Source organism: Anolis carolinensis, chromosome 2, assembly GCF_035594765.1.
Source record: "Anolis carolinensis isolate JA03-04 chromosome 2, rAnoCar3.1.pri, whole genome shotgun sequence".
Lineage (NCBI taxonomy): Eukaryota > Metazoa > Chordata > Lepidosauria > Squamata > Dactyloidae > Anolis > Anolis carolinensis.
In genome coordinates, this window is record NC_085842.1 from 44,195,006 (window position 1) to 44,221,526 (window position 26,521).

At 40.2% G+C, this 26,521-nt stretch overlaps 1 protein-coding gene across 1 annotated transcript in view; it reads left to right on the plus strand.

Moving 5' to 3' along the window:
• Nucleotides 1-837: 837 nt before the first annotated feature.
• The window catches only part of tafa1 (TAFA chemokine like family member 1), a 464,789-nt gene continuing 439,105 nt past the window's right edge, over nucleotides 838-26,521 (plus strand). The window contains exons 1-2 of the mRNA XM_003217805.4: nucleotides 838-975; nucleotides 5,469-5,589. Of these exons, the coding sequence (XP_003217853.1) occupies nucleotides 5,472-5,589 (118 nt within the window). The 5' untranslated portion in view covers nucleotides 838-975; nucleotides 5,469-5,471. The remainder of the gene's footprint in view (nucleotides 976-5,468; nucleotides 5,590-26,521) is intronic.

A 26,521-nucleotide genomic window follows, 5' to 3' on the forward strand; every position in this document is an offset into this window, starting at 1 on the left:
TGCTAGGGTTCCCTAGCCTTGAGCCATGGCAGTTCAAGTGGAGTCCAGATGCCTTCCTTCCCCCGTGTAGATGCCCAAAGTGGCCCCTGTTCCTTGCCAGGCTCTGCGCACTCACTCTCTCCTCCCCTCCCCTTTCTCGGATGTTACAGGGAGGCGGAAAGCAGAGAGAGAGAGAGAGAGATTGCTCTAGGCAGAGGCTTGTGAGAGAAAGACAGACCCCGTTTGCATGCCAGGGACTGGGAGGCTTGGGCTCTCGTTTATTTCCAAGGGGCAAGGTGTCCCTGGATGGCAGGCGAGGAGGCATCCTCCCAAGGCTCGGGCTGGCAAGCAGCGGCTCCTATCGCTTTAAGACATGCGATCCTTTCCCCAGCCGGGGAGGCATTGAAATAGACTCTCGGTACTTAACCGTACAGGATAAGCGACCGGGGCTTTTCCTCCTCCCTTTCCTACGTACCTCTGGGTTTTTTTCCTCTCCCTTTCCTGGCTGCACTGGAGGGAAAGCGAGCGAGGAAGAGGAGCCGGTCCTTCCCGAAGCCTTGCCCCGACCCTCCTGTTGAGGCGCCCCGGGAGCTGCGCATCCTCTCCGGATCCCTTTCGGATGGTTTCCAAAGAGAGGAACCGCCGGGAAAAGAAGAGGAACATGACCGCCTCGCCAGCCTTGAAGCCTGGGCTACTTTTCTGAGAAAGGTGGAGAAAGAAACACGGGCTCCTGGAATAGGATTTGAGGTGGGAAAGGAAGCAAGAAAGGAACCCACTCTCACCCGACATTTGGACGAGGGAAGGAAGATTCTTTTCTTTCTCTTTTAATTTTTGCTTCGGTTCCTTTTTTTTTTTTTGGAAAAAAAAACCCTCTCTCTATTTTCCCCTTCGGTGGTTCCTTCCCTGGTCGCGGTGCAAATGGATGTGACAAAGTGTTAAAAGCTTTTCCAATGACCGCTCCTGGCGCGCTCTGCTCGAAGGGCTTGCAAGACTCAGGTAAGGACCAAACTCCGCTCCAGCGGGAAGGAAGGGGGGCATCGTCCACACCGCGGAATTAACGCGGCTTGACACCACTCTCGCCGCCATGGCTCCATTCTATGGGATCCTGGGGAGTTGTAGTTTGGTCAGGCACCTACACTCTTAGGCAGAGGAAGCGGAAGACCTTCCAAAACCCCAACTTCCATGACCCCATAGCATTGAGCTATTCCAGCATTCCTTCTACAGTGAGAGAAAGCCTCCTGAGATTTGGGTGGGATATTTTTGGAAGCATAGATAGATATTAATTGCCTACATAAAGGAGATGCATCCCTGAGATTCGGAGCAGCACATCTAAGCCCTGCTTGAAAATAGAAGATGGGTTTGAACGGCTTTGAAATTGGGGTATAAGGTGCAGGGAGGGAAAGCCCGATGAGGGAAAGCAAGAAGCCTGAGAAGTTTTTGTTCTCTTATTTTAACTTTTGCCCCACTTGCTAGGCTGTTTATAAAGTGCTTTTACAATAGAATCCTAGAACCACAGACTCCTAGAGTTGGAAGTTCAACAGGGACAAATGCAAGATACTCCACTTAGGCAGAAAAAAATGAAATGCAAATATACAGAATGGGGGACGACTGGCTCGATAGCAGTATGGGTGAAAAAGATCTTGGAGTCCTCGTGGACAACAGGTTAAAAACAATGCGCTGCAGCAGCAGCAGCAGCAGCAGCAGCAGCAGCAAAAAAAAAAAGTCAATGGGGTTTTGGCCTGCATAAACAGGAGTCTAGTGTCTAGATCCAGGGAAGTCCTGCTCCCCCTCTATTCTGCCTTGGTCAGACCACACCTGGAATACTGTGCCCAATTCTGGGCACTGCAATTGAAGGGAGATGTTGACAAGCTGGAATGTGTCCAGAGGAGGGCAACTAAAATGATCAAGGGTCTGGAGAACAAGCCCTATGAGGAGCGGCTGAAAGAGCTGGATATGTTTAGCTTGCAGAAGAGAAGGCTGAGAGGAAACATGATGAGGGCCATGTATAAATATGTGAGGGGAAATCATAGGAAGGAGGGAGCAATAACAATACAGTAGAGTCTCACTTATCCAACATAAACGGGCCGGCAGAATGTTGGATAAGCGAATATGTTGGATAATGAGGAGAGATTAAGAAAAGCCTATTAAACATCAAAATAGGTTATGATTTTACAAATTAAGCACCAAAACATCACGTTTTACAACAAATTTGACAGAAAAAGTAGTTCAATACGCAGTAATGCTATGTAGTAATTACTGTATTTACGAATTTAGCACCAAAATATCACGATTTATTGAAAACAATGACTACAAAAAGGCGTTGGATAATCCAGAATGTTGGATAAGCGAGTGTTGGATAAGTGAGACTCTACTGTAATAATAAATCTTTATTTATATCCCGCTTTTCTCCCTCATGAGACCCAAAGCGGCTTACAACATATTAAAATCATGTAAACAACAGGAGCCCTCGGTGGCACAGTGGATTAAACCCTTGTGCTGACAAGACTGAAGGTTGTGTAGCTGACCTGAAGGTTGCCAGTTCGAATCCAACCCAGAGAGAGCGCAGATGAGCTCCCTCTATCAGCTTCTGCTCCATGTGGGGACATGAGAGAAGCCTCCCACAAGGATGGCAAAAACATCAAACATCTGGGAGTCCCCTGGGTAATGTCCTTGCAGACAGCCAATTCTCTCACACCAAAAGCAACTTGCAATTTCTCAAGCCCCTCCTGATACAAAAAAATGCAAATAATAATCCAAATATACTGATAAAAAGTATAAAACATCAAGCAAGCTTGTTTTCTTCTGCCCTGGATACTAGGACATGGAACAATGGCTTCAAACTACAGGAAAGGAAATTCCACCTGAACATCAGGAAGAACTTCTTAACTGTGAGAGCTGTTTGGCAGTGGAACTCTCTGCCCAGGAGTGTAGTGGAGACTCCTTCTTTGGAGGCTTTTAAGTAGAGGCTGGATGGCCATCAGTTGGGGATGCTTTGAATGTGATTTTCCTACTTCTTGGCAGGGGGTTGGACTGGATGGCCCATGAGGTCTGTTCCAGCTCTATGATTCTATAATTCTTTGAAGAGCCCCCAAGAGCCACCCAGTCCAACCCCTGCCATGCAGGAAAAGCATAATCAAAGCACCCCGACAGATGACCATTTAGCCTCTGCTTAAGAACCTCCAGAGAAGGAGGTTCACATCACATTCCCAGGCTGCATATTCTATTGCCTGACATCTCTCACTGTCAGGAAGTTCTTCCTAATATGCATTTAACATTGATATATGAGTCAGCTAAAAGCCGCCCCCCCTTTTTTAAAATTTCTTTGATTATGGGGATAATGAGGGCAGAGGTCAAGGGACAGAGGCACCAGCTTTGTCTGCAGGTAACAGTTCATTTTCCCTTTATGGAAAGGAGAGCTCTTTGGGGGGGAATGTTCTGTGGAATGATAGAAGGAGGCGGAAGGGTGTTAAGGGATAAGTGGCCAAATGTGTGTGTGTGTAGGAAAAGGAAGACAGAACTATAGCACAGACAAAAGTGAACAGCAGGGAGAACAAGTATTTATAGACCCAATAAGTACAGCAGATACGCAGAGAGAGGGAATTAAGTAGCATCCCGCTGATCAGAACCATGTTTTGCTAGTTTGCAGTTAATTATGTCTCTCCTTTGAGTCAGGAAAAGTTGCATTTGATCCAGTTAGCTTTGTCTTTTTTTTTCCTTTTTCTCCAAAGGAGCAGTTTGTAGAGATCATATCAATAATAATAATAAAAAATCCGCTACACTGTGCGATCAAGAATAGTCCTAGTAAATGATGACGATGCGGCCACCAGTTGTGCTTTGGCACACTCGCTAGGGCTGACCTGAAGGTGGCTGTTCACCCTGAACATATCCTAACAATGGGTCACTCCCGACTCCCTTTGTACTGAAGAGAATGGTGAAGCCCAACCTCCTTGTTTAGCATGAGAAAAGAGGTTTCTTTGGGCTTGAAAGCCTTTTTTTCCTTCCCGTGGGTGGGGGCAGGTGTTGTGGGGAGGTGATGGTGGGAATGATGTACAGCTGATTGGATTATTAGATATAAAGTGCAATCTTGTCATTGGCTGACGGAGTAGTGTGCCTGAAGTTTGATTAATCTGGCAATGTGAAATGCAGCAGAAGGTGTTGTTAAAGGAAGTGGCCGATCCAAAGGCAGCCAAGCCTTGAAAAATCTGGCTATTCTTGAAGGCTTTGAAACAGGGGTGCTCAAGTCATGACATTTATTGATAGCAATCACAGACGCAAACAAAAAACTTATATGAACAATTGGGAAAACGCTGGTAATTGCCCTGCTCCAGTGTGGTATGTGTCGTTCATTACTGGCACACGGAAATCTCTTGTTTTTACAATGAGATTTCCTTCGGAGTTTTGATTCAATTTGATTTCTGATAATAACATCCGTATCTCCTTTTCTGCTTCCTTTGAAATCCAGCCTAATTGTACAAATGTTCTTTAGATGCTCTTGGGCTGAAGACAAGAAAAGGTTTTTTAAAGCGTGGGTTAGACGAACATGTTTCTGAGAAACAATTACTTTGGTAAGCAGACAACATAGCAATTAAAAATTAATGGCCTTCTAAGTTAAAAACAATTCAGTCCTGACCAGAGAGGTATTAGACTTACTGGGTTGTGAAGGGAGAATTTGTTTCAAATGCATCCTGGCACAGATTGTCAAGTTATTATTTACAATGTGCTTTACAATGTCCTGAGATTCCCCCCACTGCCCCCAAATTAGTTTTTCTCTGTATGCAGCTGGGCTCCTTAAGGGTTGTGAGATGCAGTCTTCGCAGGCAAAGGACACACTTACATGTGGGACTTTTGCCTTGTGCCTAGTCAACAGGCAGCGAAAACATTTGGTGGCTGGGTTACAACCTCTGTGTTCCACATTACTGTGCTTTGGAGTGGATTCAGTCTTGAGAATAAAGCATTTGCCACCCAAAGATCAGTCAAATCAATTGCCTACCAATGTGGCGTAATTGTAATGTAGCCAATCTGAATTTAAAAAAACAAAAACAAAGCAAGAAACCTATTTCTGTTTTCTCTGGAGTTATATGTAACTGCATTCTTTCTCTCTCACCTTCTCAAGGTATAAATAGCAGGAGCACGCATTTCTTAGCTTCTGTTAGAGGAGCATCCTGTTGAACCTTAAAGACTGACCCATCTGCTGTGACAAGAGCTTTTGTAGGCACAATCCTACTTCCAGCAGAGGCACTTGGGCTTTTGTTAACCATAGTGGCAATTTCACATGCACCTCTAAATTATTAAAAGTTAATCTAGTCCTATTTTCTTTGGCTCCCTTGGGGGGGCTCTTTGTCGTGTGACAACTGCAGCCTGGAAGAAGAGATGAGGAAGTTTAGTGTGTCCCTTTCAATGTGATTCAGAAGCCAAGTTGAATCTGAGTGCAAACAGAAGATGGATTTGTTTGCTGGGTCTTGCTAATTCTTGTCTAACCTCTCCTTTAGAGAATGGCCATGGTCTCTTCAACGTCCTGGGTCCTGTATTTGTGGATAAGTGCATGTGCCATGCTGCTCTGTCAGGGCTCCCTCCACCACACCTTCCAGCAGCATCACCTGCACAGACCAGGTAGGACTGTCCTCACATTATGGACACTGTGAGATGAAGTCACTTTGTCATTTGGGAAGAGAACTGAGATGCATTGGTACATGTGTGAATATGTATGTATTTTGAGTATGTCTCATTCGCTCTCCGTATGCTATTTTACAACTGAAGCTGTATAAGTTGCCTTTCTGTATGACACTGAAATCAACGTAATAATCGATTGCCTGGTGTGAAAATACACTCTCTATTTAGCACTGCGTGTCTGTGTTTCAGTCAGTTTTCTTGTATTGTAAAGGAGGGTCACCATGGGAAATCCATTTAGATCATCATTTAGTCATTCTCCCATTATACTATGGTGTTTGTTTGAGTGGAAAGAGAATAAGCTTTCATTTTCCTGTGGAGAAATCATGGAGTTATATAACTTAAGATGATTCCGATTTGCTTTACATTTGCCAATTGAGAAACACGTTCCACCTCTCTCTACACATATACATATTAAAGATCAGTTCTTGCATACAGAAGAGTCCGCTTGCCCACGTTTGCTGGGGGATGAGAATGCAAATGGGGAGGCTGTGGCATTTTTTCAGTATCAAATTTTGTTCAAGTGGAAAGAGAGAAACAAAACAAAGAAAGCCTTTTCAGAAAACATTAAATGACTGCAATGTGCAAAATGTATTCAAGCATATAGTGTGAGAGTAAGAGTGGGCATGACAACCTTCAATGAAATTACAGGACAATTGTGTGCACATTTACATAGAAGTACATTCAGTGGGATTTACTTCCAGGTAAGTGTGCCTAAAGCTATGTCCAAATCAACTCTGTGAAAGCCTTCCAGTCTTATAAAGCTATTCATTCTTCTCATAATACTTGCAGTAGGCATAAATAATGGTTGGATTTGTCAAATATCGCTGTTTGTGGTTTTTGGAGTTGTGTGCCTATGTGATAATGTGAACAATGTTGTTTGATGCATTGCATAATAATTTCAATGATGCTCAATGGTTGTAAGAGCAGAAAGGAGTTTTAGTCAGAAGCTGATTAAGGTAAGATTGAGTCTACAGCATTTTATGAGGTTGCTATTCTGCAGGTGGAGACCGACAGTGTAATATTTCAAGGCTGACTATTCATTTTGGACTTTGCTCCATGAGCTTACTGTCCAGGAAGTATCCAGGACATAATCAATTGGCATCAGTGCATTTGCAAATGAGAGATGGCAACAACCCTGGAAAACGTCTTTCATTAGGTGAAATGTAGTAATGATGAAATTTTAATGTATCATGTCAAACCAAATTAATTTGGGAATATGGATGGATTGAATCATGAGATGATAAACCATTAACCTGGTGGATGCCACTATAACTTCAAGAGGTGGTGGATTCATTTTCAAGTCTTCAGGAGTTTTAACCCTGTTTTCCAGACAATAAATTACGGTAGACTCTCAGTTAAGCAGAACTTAAGCAACCAGAACAAATATTTAGCTAAAATTGCACACTATATTCACAAAGTTGTTTTATAATACAGTAAAACTGTGTTACATTAAGTTAATTTTTAATTTGCTTTTAATTACTAGATTTTAATATTAATATCAAGTTAATACAGAGTTAATAGTATAATGTACTATGTGGTATAATATTAGATAGGCCTGTTTTTAATAGTAACTCCTTAGCAACCAGAAAACTACACTTATGCAGCATCTACCAATCCCTATGAATGCTGGTTCACTGAGAGTTTACTGTTAATAGCCTAGGAACCCAACTTTACAAATGTCTTAGTAAATGGATGGAATGATTGAATAAGACAAGAATTTTGCTCTTAAAGCTGCGCTTGTATGCCTATAGTGCTTGTGTATCCCAGTGGTTTGCACGTTTGTCTTATGTTTTGAGTCTCAAACTTTGATGAATCGTGCATGTCTTGCTGCTTGACAGCTGTCATCTTAATTGTTAGTAGAACAACCAGTTTGTACGCCCTCCTTTGGGAATCTTTAATAGAAGAATACAAACACACCTCCAGAAATGGAAGGGTATTGGGACTGCTAGCTATGAAGCGACACGAGTGGCAGCACAATGGATAAACAAACCCCTAAATAAATAAATAGTCAAAAGGAAAATCTAATCTCATTTTTGCACAATCAGTTGAAACAAGTGACATGATGAGAAAAAATGAGGGATAGAGCTTCTGCTGGTTTGCAGCATTTGCCTAAGATTGAAAAATCACCTTCTTTATGAAGCTAGAAGAGCATGACACAGGGCGCATACAAAGTACTGGAGAGATGGGGAATATGACATATCTTTCACCGGGGCTGTGATACGGCAGAGTGAAGGTTTTACAGCTGCCTCATCACCTGCTTAGGGACAGCAGAGCTTTTCCTCTTGTGAGACTTTGCAAGGCAGCCAGCCTCCACCCTACATGAGTAAGATTGATGGTGTTCTGATGCAAGGCAGCCAATTCCAGTCTCTCAAGAAATAATCCACTTCTTTGACAGATGAGTGGAATTTGACAGGAATGTAACACCACGGATCCAGTTTGCCCTGTCTGGATAGGGCAAAACACCAAGGGTGCTTTAGGAAAACAACACATAAAGGTCTCTTTCCCGCCTTTATTTCCGTCCTCCTTTTATTTTTCTGGAAGGAGAGAGTTTTTTAAAATCAGGAGATGAAAAAAATATACATATTACACATACATCTGTATCTCTGCATTTGTGGTCTGATTTGAGAATGCGAGAGCACATTAAAGGGAATGAAAACATGCTAATGATAAAAATGAACCAGGATTATAATATATGCAGTTGTAGTCCCTGAGCAATTGCTATTTTTCATATTTATATTATTAGGAATGCATCGTTTACTTTGAGTTTGCCACTTTCAGTTAGCCACTGTTTAAAGAAGATTAAAACACTGCATCAAGGAAAAAAGTGAATAAAAAAATGGAGGAAGATAAATCGATGCACAATTTTCTAATTTGGCTCTTTTAGACAGCTTCTTCTCTGGGTTGTTGTATGTTTTCTGGGCTATATGGCCATGTTCCAGAAGCATTCTCTCCTGACATTTCTCCCACATCTATGGCAGGCATCCACAGAGGTTCCTGCCATAGATGTGGGCGAAATGTCAGGAGAGAATGCTTCTGGAACATGGCCATACAGCCCGGAAAACAACCCTGTGATGCCGGCCATGAAAGCTTTCGACAATACAGCTTCTTCTCTATTTTTAATAAGGGGGAAATGGTTGCAATTCATTGTCTAGCATACTTCCATCCCAACTGCCATGTTCTCTCATCACTCAAGATTTTTATTCCTGGGGTCCTTCATTTGTATGGGAATACAGGCCTTCCAAACAACTGCAGTTAGCTGTTAGGCTATTGTAGGGCAGGAAAATAAATGAAGTCAAGTTTTCCTCAGTCTTTGGTATCATCGACTTTATAAATCAAAGTGCTTCTTTAAAGACTGATGCAGAGCATTTTAAATATCATTTGGTGGACTAACATCTATTGTCCTTGAACTTCAATTTAAGTGGAGCTGCATGGAGAGATCTTTTTTTTTTTTTTTTTAACCGAACGCATTGCATGGAGATTTTGAAATAAAGAACAGAAGAGTCTCAGGGTCTCTTATTCCATTTATAGTTACCAAACATAAACATGAGCACCTTCAAAATAATCTAAGATTTGAGGTATACATAATGTGACTCATCCATCCTTTTGTTCTGGAAAGTGATTTCCCCTCGCAACACAGCATCCTAGTTTCAGCATAAAGTTTTCCATGGGCCTTAACAGGAACAAACCTAGAAATTGTGTAAATGCAAAAAAAAAAAAAAAAAAAAAAAAAAAGGGGGGGGGCACAAACTCATAAAATCAAAGGTGGCTTGAATGCCACAGAAAATAAAACTGACAGGCATTCCATTATCAAAGTAGAGATCTTAAATCTTAAAAATATCTGAAAAGGCACTGGTGGCTTAGACAATGACACCTTTCTTTTCAGATGGTTCTACGTGCACAAACTTTGTTTCAGGGACAGCATTGTTAAAAATATTGTGTATGCAATCACCTTCAGGCTGTGTATAGAAAGTGTATGTGAAACCTAAATGATTTTTGTGTTTAGACTTGAGATTTATCTCCAGGATATCCCATTATGCATGTATATGCCAATATAGTTTTTCCAGAATCTGAAACATACCCAGACTGTATGAAATTAGAGTTAAATAATATAAACAAAATTGATCCTAAATTTCCACTTTGTCTTTTGTCTATGGAGGGCCTATAGGAGTAATTATAAATATTTTCATTATACACTATTATCTTGCTTACAGAAGATCAAGGCAGGCATTAGGAGCAGAATCATTGGGCAGAGACAGGGCACTAGCTGGTCCCCAACAGTAATGTCAGCCCTGCTCCCCCTCTGTAAGGGTGACTGGGTTTGTGAGAAGTACCCCCAATGTCCCACAGCTCTGTTAACTAAATTGGCAGATGACTTATGTCCATTTACTGATAATCCCTATAATGGTACAGTTGTCATCAGGACAAATATCAACAGTATGAAAAGCCAATATTTGGGGATGCTCCTCGCTACCTTAAATACTGGAATGGGTCACATAAGGTTTCATAGATGCAAGAGAAAGGCATCCAGTTTCAAAAAAGTTAGGTTTGTTGTATGCCTTTAAGTCATTTCTGACCTATGGCAATCCTAAAACAACTCTGTCATAGATTTTTTCTGGGTTTGAGGGTGTATGATTTGCACAAGGTCACCTAGTGGATTTTCATTGCTGAGTATAGAGTCAAATCCTATTCTGCAGAATTATAGTCCAGTGCTCCAACCACTACACCTTGCTGGTAGGCATTTAGTATATGAGAAATCCCAAAGTTCACATTGTAACAATACTTTTATTAAATAAACCAAAAAGCATGTATTTCCTTGTTTAAGCTTTAAAAGCACATATACTTTCTCATAAAGTCTGCACAAAAACATGTGGGGCCTTTTTGGTTAGTCCACCGTGGACCTTGTGCTATGTTCCATGTGCCCTTTGAAATCATTCTTCTTCAATAGGAACTCAAGGGGCTGACTATAAATGTGACACAATGCAAATTAAAAGACCTCCTCTTATTAAGGTCTTATATACAGTACTCAGAAATGTAGCTTTCTTGACTTAATTCTCCTGCATTGTGGTTGTTTCTCTTTTTTCCAACTGTCTTCAACTTGACCTAGCATTATCATCTCTTAATGAGTCATGTCATGGCTTATAGTGAGAGTTCAGCCTTGAGTTGCTTGTGGGCAATAACATGTCTGTTTGGCAATTTGTGGTATGCACAGAATTCTCTTCAAAAATACATTTCTCATAAGTTGATGTTCTTTTTGACTGTCCAGATTATGCAGCCATGCATGGAAATCAGAAATATTATTATGTGGATGATCCTGCCTTGAGTGTTTCATGATATATACCTACGCTAGTTCCTTCAAGGCTGCCCTACCAAGTTTCACTCTTTTGGTTTCTTGACTGCAGTCTTCATTTTGATTGAATCTTTTAACTTTTTCTATGTCTTGAGAAACAATAACTGTTTTGACTTCTCCTGAAGGAAAGGAATATATATATTTAACTAGCTGTGCCCAGCCACGCGTTGCTGTGGCAAAGTGGTGGTGGTATTGGTTAAAAATTGTTGTGGAATTTTTATTTGACGTTATTTGTATTTTTTTGATTAATTTTATTGTAACTTATCTTTTTATTTATTATATTTTATTATTTTGTTGTATTATTTTTAGTTATTTTGTTATAGTATTTTATTGTATTAATTTTTTAGTGTTTTTAATTATTTTTATTGTATTATTTGTATTTTTTTATTCTTTTATTAACACTGGGCTGAGTGGGTTGCTAGGAGACCAAGTGGGCGGAGCTTAGCCTTCTAAGTGGCAGCAATTGGATAAAAAAAATTGCTCTCCCTCTAAGTAGGACTTTATTTTTCTTTTTCTTTTTGTTGTATCAACCTAGAGGCATGGATGATGAATTGTGTTGTCAAATTTCGAGGTTGGGGGGCCTGTAGTTTTGTTGTTTTGTGGGTCGCCGTGATGCCATCACTCTTTTATATATATAGATAGTCTGGTCTTGAGGGGACCTTTTAAGCACTTTTTTTTCTTTGTACAAATTGCAGACCTTGTGCAAAAGGGCATAGGGAAACTATGACAGCACGCATCTTGTCGCATGAGTTCTTGAAATTTAAATCCATTATATGGGTTGTTGACACATTTTTGGTCAGTCCGTCTCTCCATTTGTGTTTGTGTGGATGTGTGCATTTCTGCACAACAGGAAAAACACATGGATTTTGTGCAGAGATATTTTGTATCGATTTCAGAAAGCTTGACAGGAAAAAAGCAAGCTTATTGCATTGTTCTTCCTCTGGAGATCTCATGAGACAGAAAGGACTTGTGAAAAGCAAGTAATTTAGGTCCTTAGGCATGTCCTATATATTATATAAGGAGAACCAAATTGATGTAATTCTATCTAATAACACATAATATTTCATGCTATCATTATATAACTGCTTCCATTATGTGAGAAACTACTAAGAAGGCAATGGAGCTGGTCTTTAAACTGTTGAAAACTGCCTCAGCCCTCTTTGAAATATGCAGAGTAAAAAAAAACAATATTTAAGAAATCTTTAGGCAATCTTCATTTCCACATGGAAAACTTTCATAAAATATTACAAAGAATAGAGGAAGTGCTAGACAATACCAAGATGAAAAACTACAGGTGGCTCTGATATAAGAGGGCAGGGGAAGCATGGAACGGCTCTGGTCATATAAAAGACCTTTTAATATCTACTGGGGAAAATGTAAGGAATGAAAATGAGAATGATGTCACTGAAGATATATGTAAAGCAACTGAACAAGCATGTTAAGCCAGTAGCAAAAAAGGCAAAGGCAAATTGACAAAGGACTGACAACTATCAAGGGACATCTAAGAAATAAAAGCAGAAGGAACTTGAAGAGAAATGTAAGCTTCACTAAAATGGATATACTAAAAGAACAAATGGCTTTAATTTCTTGACTTCATCCCCAAATAAAATAACACAGCAACATTATACAAACATTAGTGAAATATCACCGTGAGCATAGTTCAAGGTTGAGAGTTGTTAACTTTTACCTACGGTTGCTAACACTCGATGTCCTAAAGTGCTAGGTGGGAACTAAATTACAGAGCTAGATTAGGGCTAAATTGGGAAAGGAGTTCAGTAGTTGCCTACAAAGTGTCATGCAGCTATTAAATCCCTCTGTAAAAACAGTGATGAAATAATGGCAACTAATTTAAATAACTTTAAAATGGGTGGAAATAATATGGTACTTCTGATGTTGTTTGATTACATCGTCCAGTGTGCATCTCTACTGACTATATTTCTTAGGGGTGCAGGCAGTTGCATTCCAACATCTAGGGGATCGCATGACGATGACTCATGTTGTCAGCAATTTCTACACAATCCTTGGAGCTTAGCCCACCAAAAAGTAGAGAATTTGCACTCTCGTCTCCCCTTGGGAATGACCTTGAAAATTGGAGATTCAGGTCCTGAGATCTGGCAAATACCAAAATACCAAAAGTCAGATTAATACTCCTTTCTCCACACAGGTCCCTCTTTCCATAATAATTTGGATGTCCGTCTACCACTCCATCGGTCTAGAAACATTTGCACTTTGTCCTTGACCCTAAAGAACTATATTTTTGCACTTTAGTCAAGTGGCCCCTCCATGCTATCCCCTTCACCAACCTGGTTGATCCATTATTCTATTCAATTTTAAATTGATTTTAATTTTGATGGTCTATTGCATTGTTTGCTTAAGGTAACTGTTTGTATAATTGTCAATTTTACTGTATTTTATCATAACATGTTTTAACTGTTTTACCTGTTTGTATTTTCGGGCTTTTGTCCCGTGTTAGCCGCCCCGAGTCCCAGCCGGGAGATGGTGGCGGGATAGAAAAATAAAGTTACTTACTTACTTACTTACTAGGGTTGTTCTTTCAGGGAAAGCTTGCCCCATTTTGTGTCCTGGCTTTCCTTGGGAGCCCCGATCCATTTTTGGGGAACCTCCCGAAATTAGATATTTCTTTTCGGTTTGGGCCCCCGAAAATTGGACCATTATGGGGGAGGGCTTCCCACCCACTGGCTCCCCTTCCTGGCGTGAAGGCTTCCATTCTTCTTACCAGGCATCTGCTGTTTCTACTCTAGAGTAAGAGGCACTCAGCTGCAGGAACTGGCAGGCATGCACACTTTCCGGGCCTGTCTGCATGCCACACCACATATGCACTTTGCTTGGAAAGAGAGTGTATGTGGGGCATGGCACAGGCAGGCCCAGAAAGCACGTGCACCTGCCAGTGCCTGCAGAGTAAGAGGTGCTCAGCTGCAGGCTCACTCTGAGAGTATGAATATGACAGGACATGCAGGCAGGCCCAGAGTGTGCCTGCAGTCCAGCTCCAGGTCTGCCTGCACACCCCACCACACAGGCACTCTCTTTCCAAGGCAAAGAGGCAAGTTCAGTTGTAGACAAAAACCTGCTTTTGTGTCGAGCAGATTTTCGTGTAAGAAGGGGTTTCCCGTTTCATGCTCCTGAAGAAACAGAAGATATGAAAGAAATGGTAGAAGTGGTAGGAACCAATTCTGTGCATATAACTCTATTGGCAATCTGACACAGCAACCCCTTTTTAATATATCAAGATTATATAAGGCTAACACACACTTTTACATTGAGCCAAAGAATTCAGCTAAGAAAGGGTAGCTTACAAACAAAAGCATTAGTTTTTCAAATGCACAAATAGCTTTTCATATCCAGTGCTCCTCACCTTGAGATTTGTCTCCTCAGTTCTTACTCAGGTCAGAGTTCCCTAAAACTTCTGCCTGTGCCCCGAGACATTGCCATTAGGAATGATGGGTGAAGTATCTAGTAGTTCACCTCTTCTACATGGACACAGAAAACCTGGTTTTTATCAAGTACAAATCTGAAAGTGTATGTGAATCAGCCAGGAATTTTCAGTGCTCTGAGCTGTTGTTGTACTGCTGTCATAGTGCTGCAAGAAGGTATGCTTTGATGCTCAAGGCCCCAGGAAAATGAGGCACCTACAAATTCCTCCCTCAAAGGTGAGATCCATCGTCTCCCTACTGGTTATTTAAGATGCCTGTCTCTAATTATCAGCACATACAAACTTATTTTCATGTTAAAAAGGTGTGTTTTCCTCTTTAGATATGATATGTCCTTTCTCTTATTATCTCACTGTTTCACTCTTTTATCCTCTTACCTTCCTAGTGTTATGATCATTGTTGGCTATCCCTCTCTCTGGTTTTTAATGTTTCCCATGCTGACATGCTGGAACTGAGATTTGCTAAGAGCAAGGTTTTGGCTTCATTGGGGATTTCACTTTTTCATTGGCCTCAAATGGAATAAACAGAATTATCCTCCAAGTTAGACTTGTGTTAACATTGACACTGGCTCTGCAAACTTGAGATTGTTCTTTGGAGCAGATAACGGCAGCCTGGCCCGTAGTGATCATTTGATCCATGTTTATAAGGTTTTAACCAATGGGACCTTGGGTATGAAGAAGTTATGGAACATGGTATACACATGTGTGTCCTATAAATCTGGAGCCAGGATAGCCAAAAGGCAATCTCCACTTGCCAGATGTCTGCAGAGTCTATTATCGTCTACAAAGGCCCAGTTCTGTATCCAGCCAACCTAAGAGTTGGTTGGACACAGAACGATACAAGAAGACAGAGCTCTCTCTGTAGATGCCTGGCATCTGTGAAACTCCTTCAAAAAACAGTATGTCTCCATCCTTGCTTTGGATGCTCAAAGCTTTAAATAATGTCTAGATATATGTTCTTAAACACAATAGCCATTTTTAAAAAATAAAAATGAATGTACGATATAGTGATGGGGACTGGAAAGGGTTAGAGGAAGACAACTCAGGACTGCTTGTTCCAAAATAGTATAAAATGCTCAGCCATGTTCAAATATACAGTGTATCACCTATAGAACATGCTGTGTGTATATACACATATGGAGCTCCCAGTGGTGCAGCGGGTTAAACTGCTGAGCCGTTGAACTTGCTGAGTGAAAGGTTGGCAGTTTGAATCTGGGGAGCAGGGTGAGCTGTTAGCCCCAGCTTCCACCAACCTAGCAGTTTGAAAACATGCAAATGTGAGTAGATCAATAAGTACTGCTCTGGCAGAAAGGTAACGGCGCTCCATGCAGTCATGCTGGCCACATGACCTTGGAGGTGTCTACAGACAACACCGGCTCTTCGGCTTAGAAATGGAGATGAGCACCAACCTCCAGAGTCGGACATGACTAGACTTAATGTCAGGTAAAAAACTTTACTTTTAGCTTTATATATATGTATATATTTTCACACACATGTTGATACAATGTTCCACTGCCACCATGATGCATTGTTCTTTCTCCCATTGCCTCTGAAGGGTACACATAGGAAATGTGCAGTATTTGCCAGGGTGGAGAAGAAATTACAAACTGGACTTCTAAAGCAGTAGGATGTGGTGGGAGGTGGACAGGTGTCTTCTTTTGTCTAAAGATGAAGGTTGCATTTATTTAGAATGAAGTCAAGTGGTCACCAGGTTGTGTTTTTATATCCAGTCTACAGACATTGGCCTTATTCAGATGTAACAATAATGGGCATATTAAATCTATTGTGGGAATGAGCCATTTGCTTACTGCCTTCTCCTGGCATATCAATTTTTAGTGAAAGATCTCTTGGTTTCTGACATTTAAACTAGAAGTGCTATGGCCAACTGCATATGGACTTTCTAAAGCTCAAATTGACTGCCAAAAATGCCAAACAAGGAAAACAAGGAAAGCCTCTTTCACTTCAGGAAAAAAAACCTCACTGATTTTGTGATACAGCATTCACTCCAACTGTCTAGATTTATCAAGGACAGTTTTTTAAATTATTATTTTATTAATTATTTGACAAAAACAATCTAATATACAATAAGAAAATATGCATTCAAAAATAATGGAATGTGTCTGGATCTGTATTCAAATGACAATTTGTACTAAATAAATAAGTATAGTATACTTTACCATAACTCAAATACAAAACATTTTCACAGCAAAACCACCAGCTACTTTTCAAGGACAGTTTTGATTAAGCTTCTATCCTCCCACTTTTTCAGCTGCTTTAAAACATTCCAGTATCTTCCTATACCTCCTCCTTCTCACTCTTTCCCTTTGTTTTCCTGTGACTGGAGTCAACATGCAAAAATTGCATCCAACTAACTCAGCAGAACGGTGTGGGGTAGAGACTTGCCCTTCCCTCTAGGCTCAAGCAAAAATAAACCTTTACAGTTCTTACCTAGCTTGTGTGATCTGCCCATTAAGAATGTTTGCCACAGTCTGATATTGCTTGTCCATTTGTCTCCTGGTTTTCATCAGTGACATTTTGGAGGGTATGACATAGTACAGAGATGCCCTTGTCCTATTGAGAAGGTGAACCACTCACTCAGGAGGCTCATAGGAGAACCAATGCTCCCTTTTTGTCAGAAAGAGTAGTACAGTACACAGCCTTTGGGAGCTGCATGTAGGCTGAGCTTGTAGTTTACCCACCCTTAGTTTTTCCCTTGAGAAGGTATCATGATTTTGAATGTGGGACTACGGATTTGCAGACAAGGGTTCATTTCGCCAGTTGGACATGGAAAGCTACTGGGTGATCTCTGGCAAGTAATACACTTTCAGTCCCAGAAAACACAGTAATAGGTCATCTTAGAGTCACCATGATTTGGAAATGACTGGAAGACACAAGAATAAGGCTATCAAGTCAAAATCAGATCTATAGTGAAGAAATTTATGTCCAAACTAGGTGAATATGATAAAACTAATGTGACCTGACTAACATCTAATTTGGGGTTCCCCAAACTAAGGCTTGTAGGCCGTATGTGGCCCTCCCGGGTAATTTACCCACCCTTCACTCTCAATTTTAGACTTAGGGTTGCCCTATATCTGAAATGACAAGGAGGCACACAAAAACAACAATCCTCATTACTGTAACCTGACTACCCCATCAGCCAGCAGCAGGACAACACTTCCTATGTAAATATAAATAATACTGATATGTTCATGTTTGTCAAAATTATTATTTATTTTAAATATTGTAATATTCTTTCATTGTTTTGCACTACAAATAAGATATGTGTAATATGCAAAAGAATTCATTTTTTTTCCAAACTATAGTCCAGACCCCCAAAAGTCTGAGGGACCATGAACTGGCCCTCTATTTAAAAAGTTTGAGGACCCTTGCTCTGATTAGACAAGCCAAAGCTTCCCCACACTTTGCATTATATTTATTTATTTATTTGTTTGTTTATTTATTTACAGCATTTATATTCCGCGCTTCTCACCCCGAAGGGGACTCAGGGCGGATCACATTACACATATAGGCAAACATTCAATGCCTTTTTAACATAGGACAAAGACAAACAACATAGCTCCGAGCGGGCCTCGAACTCATGACCTCCTGGTCAGAGTGATTGATTGCAGTTAATTGCAGCTGGTTTGCTGGTTTGCTCTCCCGTCTGCACCACAGCTCCGGGAATGGGATTGGATCATAGCACTATTTCCTTTGTAGCTCTAGACATCTCTTTGACTGATTTGAGTAAAAGTAATGGAGTTGCATCAAGAATTTGAAAGAGACATCAAAAGCATGTGCAGGGCATACTATATCAGAATCTGTAGAAGTAAATGTCTGACAGTGTTGATATTTATGAATGCAATGTTACTATAAGTGTAACAACCTTACTTCTATATTCTGAAAGCTGGCAAATTTTACAAATAGGAATGCTGATAATAAAAGACAAGTCAAAGCAAACTCTTAACAACAGTGTAGATCATAAGTCGACAATATTGTCCTTCCAGATCTTTTAGATGGCAAAACTTCAGACCTATTCAGCATAGCAGGGGCAAAAGATTATAAGAGTTATAAGCCAAAAACCTATTGGCCACCTTGGTATAGATACACATCTTCCTTTGGGACACCAAAAACATCAGTTGGGGGGGGAAAGTCAGAAGGTAATGAAATATGAGAAATACATATCCTAACCTTTAGGTTTATATACAATAATTATAATGAAAGCGCATAAAATAGTTTTGATAATTTCTTGAATTCTTATTTTATTTTTTTTTACTGTAACTTTGATTTAAGCCACAGGTTGAAGAACTGAATTTCATTATTGAACAGATTTTAATTAGCTATTTCTAATTGATTTCTCCTTTTGAACCTTTTTTTGTTCAAGAAGAGGCACCTTATGGTCAGCAATGAGCCTCTTCATTTCTGAACATTGCTCATTCTGATGAGAACTGTCCCAGTTATTCTTTTGTGTAGAAACCGACCTGTTTTGTTCTTTGTAGAATGAAGTAGGACACTGCTGGCAGATCATATAGAAGATGACCAGAAGATCAAACCCTTGATGCTGCGATTCACCATTATTAGGTCCTGTAATGCTATTGCTGCGGAGTACGTGGGGACAGATCTGGCATCAGAACATGGGGAGGGGAAGAGGATTGCTGTGATGCAAAGAGTCCACTTGTTATTAGTAACCCAGAAACCAAGTGATGTATGCAGTGCATTGCTTCAGGAATGTATGGTCAATTTTAAGAAGATCCTGCACACACAGTGAATCTTAAAATTCCCTTAGTTTGAGTTCTTGTTTTAGCAATGTTTTTTCCTAAACTAGATCAAGTTTAGTTGAAATTATGTAGCGCAGAGATCCCCACCATGCAAGAAGTCAACAAGAAGGTTCTATCATACGTAATACATTGCTCCTATTGTTGAGACATTAAGGAGGGTCTCTCCAGCAAATATCCATGCCTGATAGATATATAGAGGAAGAAATGCTCACTTGAGTATGACAGACCTATGCATTTTTTATTATATTGGATTTTTTTTATTGTATTGGTTTTGGAAACCACCTTGAACACATTCATAGTGAAGGTGGAATAAATCTATGCTAAGTAAGCATGATTTCAAGTCCTCTAGAAACTCCAAATATTATGTCTGGGATGTGTGGGTAGAAAACGGGCATTAATAAAATGCAAAACACTGAGAAAAAGACCCAAACTGTCAGCCTTCTTTGATATTCATGCATATTTCTATGCAAGGTTAGAAAACCATGCAAAACAGTGGTGGAAGATTTATCCCTTCTGAAAGAAACATCTTGTGCAGCAGCACATACATAGACATGCCAGAAGGCACATCTTTTCCCCAAGACAATCAGGCTGCATAAAGCAGGTGTGAGGGTTGTAGTGTTTCTTTGGATCTCCAAAACTGATTTCAGCTTCTTTACACATTCGGCATGAATGTGTTTAGGCTGTGATATAAACCTAGAATGAAAAGAAGATTTGATAATGAACAAAACATGTTTTTCTTTAGCATTAGGAATGGCCAATGAGGAAAATCCAGGATTGACAAGAATTTCTGCCATTTGATATTTATTCTGCACGCAATTTGCATGAGATCTTTCTGTGCAGAAAACAGCATTTTCTTTGTGAAAACTTGTCACTGTTTTGTACATAGGAAATTGCATTTTCTGTGCAAAAAATGCTGTTTCCTGTGTAGAAAATAGTAGAGTTTAAATACTGATTTTAACACTCTTTTAATTTGCTTCAAACTCAACAGGAGCTCTTCTAGGGCCATACTAGTACCTGTTGAACTTGGAGCTGTGATGGGAGAAGCGGTATCGTCACTCAGGACTATATTACACAGGCTGCTCTTTTGTAGCAATCACATTAGTTAAGGGAATTGAAACATCCCAGAATATATATATATATATATATATATATATATATATATATATATTCTGGCCCTATCCCCTAGCCTTCCAGACCTTAGCCCTAGCAAGCATGCCTTGCAGGTTTTTATAATTTTAACACATTTGTACTATTACAATAATAAGGGGTGGCAGAAAAGAAAGGGTGGAAACAATAAGCTTGGGAATAGTGAGAGGAAGTTGGGAGATAAGGAGGGGAGGAGAATTATGCCCTTTGTTGGCACATTGGCATAGAAGCCGAAGGGACTTTTCACACTGAAGGCAATAAAGGGAAAGCAGTACTATTAGGAGGCATTGATGGGTTGTACCTGTCAATGAAAAGGAGTGCTGCATTCATGGGGGAGTGGAGGCAAATTCGCAGGAGGGTGCACACAATGTCATGTGATAGCTACCAACAACAACAATGATAATTCTGCTGTAATTTCGGTTTTCAAGACTCGTGAAATAATGACATCAGAATCTCATCAGAATGCCAGAGTTAATGGACTATGAGAATTGTAGTTAAACATCTGGAAACCTAGAGATCAGAGATTACCATGTGAAATCTTTTGGAACAGTCAGTTCTTTTTTACTTTAAAAGAAAAGATAAGGATTTTTCACTGAACCTGGAAATATGGTTTTAATTTAATATTTAGTAGTGGTGTACAAGACTGACTCTAGATTCATTCCCACAAACTACTATTTTGCTGTGTAATTTCCAGGGTGATATAACCATATCACTGGAACAGCACTGATTTTTAAAATGCATTTTGTCTTCCTGGTGGTTTGGAAATTGCCTTCTCTTGGGCTAAAAGCCATCACATTCTCCAGGAAGGTGTCCAATCACATATTGATCCTGTTAAGGCTTAGACCATTTTGAGCTTCATTCTTTTTCTTCTAAATTCTCATAAATAGATGTTCTTTCCTGTTCTCCTGTTCTCCCCTTCCTCTATTCCCCCTCCCTTTTGCTGTTCTGTTTCTAGTTGGCTGGCAGAGAAATCCGTTATGGATCAAATGAAACCATTTGTCATGGATTAAGGCATGTAAATGCCTTGATGACAGCAGGAGACCAAAGTTATGTAAGGAGCTAGAGCTGATTTGGATTTTTAAAATTAATTAATGAACTTCAATATCTGTTTTTGGGAAGCACTGAACCTCCTTACAAATTAATACTTTTCTATGAAAAGGTATATTTAGCATTTGCTCTTGTTATGTGCCTCCAGTCAACTCCAGTCCTCTTATTAGTTTTTCTTGGCAAGTTTTATTTGGAGGACATTTTGCCACTGCCTTCCTTAAGAGATGAGGAAATGGAACTTGCCTAACTTCCATTGTTGTGTGGGAATTCAGGCCCTGATTTCCTGGACTCTGAGTCCAACACTCAAACCATTTCACTGTGTGGACTCTTGTACTTAGCATATGAGGGTCTTTAAAAAAAAATGAAATTTCCTTTTCTCTTTAATTGATCTCAGCTTAGAGAAGAGATTCAAAATTTTCCTTCTCCCAATGTCTGGAACTACAACTTTCACGATTCTAACACCATTTCATGGTCCAACAGCTGGTAAGAGCCCTTCCACTATCTTCAAATGCTGTTCCTCTGGTCATTGAGCCAGGACATAGCTCCATTGTGTTCTGGCCCAGCAGCTGCTGAGATCTCCTCCTGCTATCTACATCCGTGAAGGCCTATCCTCTTGCCCAACTGAGAAACACAGGATATTTTTTAAACCAACAACAAAAAGCTCAAATATTAAAACGTTTATTTTACCCATTTTCCTAAAATTTCATAAATGATGGAAGATGACATGGATTAGGAAATTCAGATTTACCGAAGTCATGGTCTACAAGGCTATAAATAAAGGGGAATATGAATCATTTAGTTTGCTGTCATCACAAGGAGACATAAACAGAAGAATTACCTTGGACTGAGCAGAGAATAAAGCAGCACTCATGGAGAAACTGTGGAAATATTGGAAGGGAGAAGATCTCAAGGATTCTTTAAAAAGCAGTTGAAAGACCCTTCCTTTTCCCCAACTCCATTGCTCTGACCCTGAAGCAGCAGTGCCTACTGGACATAATGCCCTTTCTTACTGCCATTCCCTGTTCCTTCTCTGTCTCATCTTATTTAGATTGAATGCCTAAGGGAAAAAATAATGATTTCGAAACTGTTATGAGAGCCTTTGTGGCTGAAGTGTGTGGCATAAATGCTCTAAATAAATAAATGAAATAAATATTTTCCATATTAGATGGAGCTGGTGGGATTTGTAGTTCCCTCCCCTGACACCAGCTTTGGATGTCTTTGTTAAGTGCCATTTTTCCTCCAGGAAGATGCAGCATTATTTGCAGAGGAATAAGGTGGATGGGATGGTTTCCAAGCTTTCATGGGACATTGTGAACAAATCAGTTCTCTTTCGAGGAATACTCTGTAGAGCTAGAAACATAAACAGATTTCATGCTTCACTTTATGAACATGCTCTTGTGGATTAGACCTCAGTCAGTAGCTGCTTTGGAACAAGGTAGAAGTATCTCAATGGCCCTTAACAGAGCAACTTATGAGGGAATTAACACTTACTATTGAAGCTTTCTCAATCAGATCAAGGTTGTCAAACAGCTGTTGTTCTCTGAGAGATATTAAAAGACCCAGATTTATTCATAAGTCTTCTAAATGCTAAGGCTGGATTCATAATCTGGTGTATTTTGTAGAGTCACACAAGTTTAAACCAGAAAGAAATTGAAAAGAAACCACAGTATGAGATAGCTCAGCCTCTTCCATCCATGTTTATAGCTGCATTTTAAATCTTTGAATTCTTTGGTAGCCCAAACTGATGTTTTGTTTTTTTAATGGACTGGGGCTATAAGAATTGATGTGTGTTTTTGGATGTTTCCAAAACTTCAAAACTGGCTGTTGTGTTTTTGACTATATTTAGGGAAGTGAGGGGAAAACATATTGAGAGTGAAGGAAGGAGAATTAAAGTAGCTTCCATTTTTCCCTATCATGAGGTCTTTGAAACCTCTTCTGAGGTGAAATCTGTATTTTAGAAAATTCAGCATTACAGCTTCATAAGAGACCAGAAAAATGACTTATCCTGAATCAGAACATTTGTCTATTCGGTAGCATCACTGGTGTGTGTGTGTATGTGTGCATGTTGCAGGTATGCAAACTGCACCAGGGCTTGCAGACAACTTCATAGTATCTGTCTGGACAGTGGGCGAAATAATAATAATAATAATAATAATAATAATAATAATAATAATAATAATTTATTTATTTATAACCCGCTTCCAACTCCCTGAGGGGACTTGGAGCAGTTTACATGGAGACCAAGCCCGATCAACAGATAAAACAACGACATATATAATTAAAACAATGGGACCAGGCCAGCTTCACACTTTGTCCCTACACACAACACTGCCATCAAAAACAGCCTCAGATAAGGATATTGTGTCTTCTCTGAATGAATGCCTGAAGGAGGTAATAGGCTGGATGAGAAAAAACAAATTGAAACTGAATCCAGACAAAGAAGAGGTGCTTGCCATCAAGGGTCCTAATTTGGGGGTGGAAGTATGTCAACCAGTTCTGGATGGGGTCACAGTCTCCCTGAAAGACTAAGTTTGCAGCTTGGAACAAGGGCTCCTGAATCCATCTCTCCAGCTCAGGTAGATCCATCAGCCCAGGTACATGCAACAGTCAGGACAGCTTACTATCAGCTTCAGCTGATATGACAGCGGTCCCCCTACCTAGATTTGGAAGACCTAAAGATGGTAATTCACACACTGGTAATCTCAAGGTTGGACTTCTGCAATGCGCTTCACATTGGGCTACCATTGTACCAAGTACAGATACTCCATTTGGTTCAAAATATAGCAGCCAGGTTGGTTACAGGAATATCCAGGAGTGAAAATATTGTTCCTATACAAAAGTCACTCCACTGGCTGCCAATTAGTTTCCAGGCAAAGAACCAAGTGTTGGTTTTGACCTTTAAAGTCCTACATGGTTTGGGTCCAGGTTACCTACAAGGTTGCCCCCAACACTTAGATCCTCTGTTGGGCATCTGCTTCAACCAGCCAGAACCCAACTGGCCACTGTAGTTCAGAGGATATTTTCATCAGTCACCCCCCAGACTGTGGAACAACCTGCCGGAAGAGATCAGACAGCTAAATGAGCTGTCAGAATTTAAAATTAATTTAAAGACCTATTTCTTTCAGCAGGCCTACCCAGCCAAATTTAATCACAAATTTTAAACATGCATCTTATGTTTAATCTTTGTTCTGTGTATTTTAATATGCATTCTGTAGAAATATATTTTAATATATGTATTTTGTAGAATGTTTTTAGATGATTACCATATATACTCGAGTATAAGTAAAGGTTTTCAGCCCTTTTTGGATGAAAAAGCCCCTTTGGCTTATACTTGGGTCGGCTTATACTCGAGTACATAGGGTATGTATATTTAGCAATGTTGTAATCTGCTGCAAGCTACAAGGAGGGGCAGATGAGAAATAAAATTATTATTACTGCTATCATCATCATCATCATCATCATCATCCTTCTTCTGGATTGATCAATGCAGAGAATATAGCTTCCCGTGAGCACCTGTCAATTGTGGTCACTCCTACCGAGGTTAGAATGGGAGTCCACATTATCAGGTAAAAAAGAGGAGTTGTTTTACCCTTCCCTTGATGACTACATGGATGCCCCATAATGATCTCAATAGACATTGTCCAGACACTTGCAGGCAACTCTGTGGTTGATGGGAAGTGGCAGCAGTGAAACGGACGACAAGGTGATAGCTCTGCAAGGCCAATGCAATCTCAGCCTAGCTGGACTGACTGGACAGAGGTTTGGCTCAGTGCATGTTTCTACCATCACAGTGAATCTTGGTCCAGTTTGGCACATAATTTTCTGGAATATTCCCAGAATAAACAGACAATGTAGAAAAGGCTTTAGACTCCTATTTAAATCCTTCCTCTTCTTGCAAAATTTTACGTTCTTGATCACTTTACTATTTAAGGTCAACTGCTGGCCCTTAGCATTCTAGTATTATATTAATGTAATTATTTGGATTGCTTATTTACTAATTTATTGCGTTTCCTCTTTTAATGCTTTGTACATTACACCAGCCAACACACATTTTGGTGCCTCAAGTGTTACATCTGGTTCTTGGCATATTTGACCTGCTGAATCCAAAAATGGCACCAGTTTTCTGCTATCACCTCTAGTTTTTGAGATACAGAACATATGTCATGTACCAGTCACCATCTGCTCACCCATAAAGAATCATGATAACTATATCTAAGAAACTAGTGATTATGCGGTCCATCCAATGCAATTTTCTGAATCAGTGCCCTTAATAACCTCAGGAACAGGTCTGTGTTATCTGAAAGATATTTATAAGCTATTATAACAATATAAGTAGGTATATGTATATCCGAAGGTGCTCCCAGTGGCACAGCAGGTTACACCACTGAGCTGTTGAACTTGCTGACTGAAAGGTTGGCGGTTCGAATCCAGGGAGCTGGGGGGGGGGGGTCTCCCGCTGTTATGTCCAGCTTCTGGCAACCTAGCAGTTCACCTAGCAAATGTGAGTAAATCAATAGGTACTGCTCTGGTAGGAAGGTAGACCACATGATTTGGAGGTGGTTACGGACAACACTGGCTCTTCAGTTTAGAAATGTAGATGAGTGCCAACCCCCAGAGTCGGACACGACTGGACTTAATAATAATAATAATAATAATAAAACTTTATTTATACCCCGCCACCATCTCCCCTATGGGGACTCGGGGCGGCTTACATGGGGCCATGCCCAGACACCATACAATATAACAAAATAAACAGCAAATCATAACACAATATAACAGTGCAAAATCATCGAATATATATTACAACCCAAATCGGAGAAAACAATGAAAACCAGGGCAGGTCACATGAACACTTAATTAAAAACTCGGGAGAGAGAGACATAGGAATAGGGGGAAACAGGGAAATAAAATGGTGGAGCAGTCTAAAGGATAAAAACCAAGGGGAATGGCCAGAGCAATATATTACATTTACTCCCCAAAGGCACATCGGAAAAGCCATGTTTTTAGATCTTTCTTAAAGGCTAACAAGGTGGGGGCTTGCCTAATCTCAGTGGGCAATGAATTCCACAGTCGGGGGGCCACAGCAGAAAAAGCCCTCTCCCTCGTTCC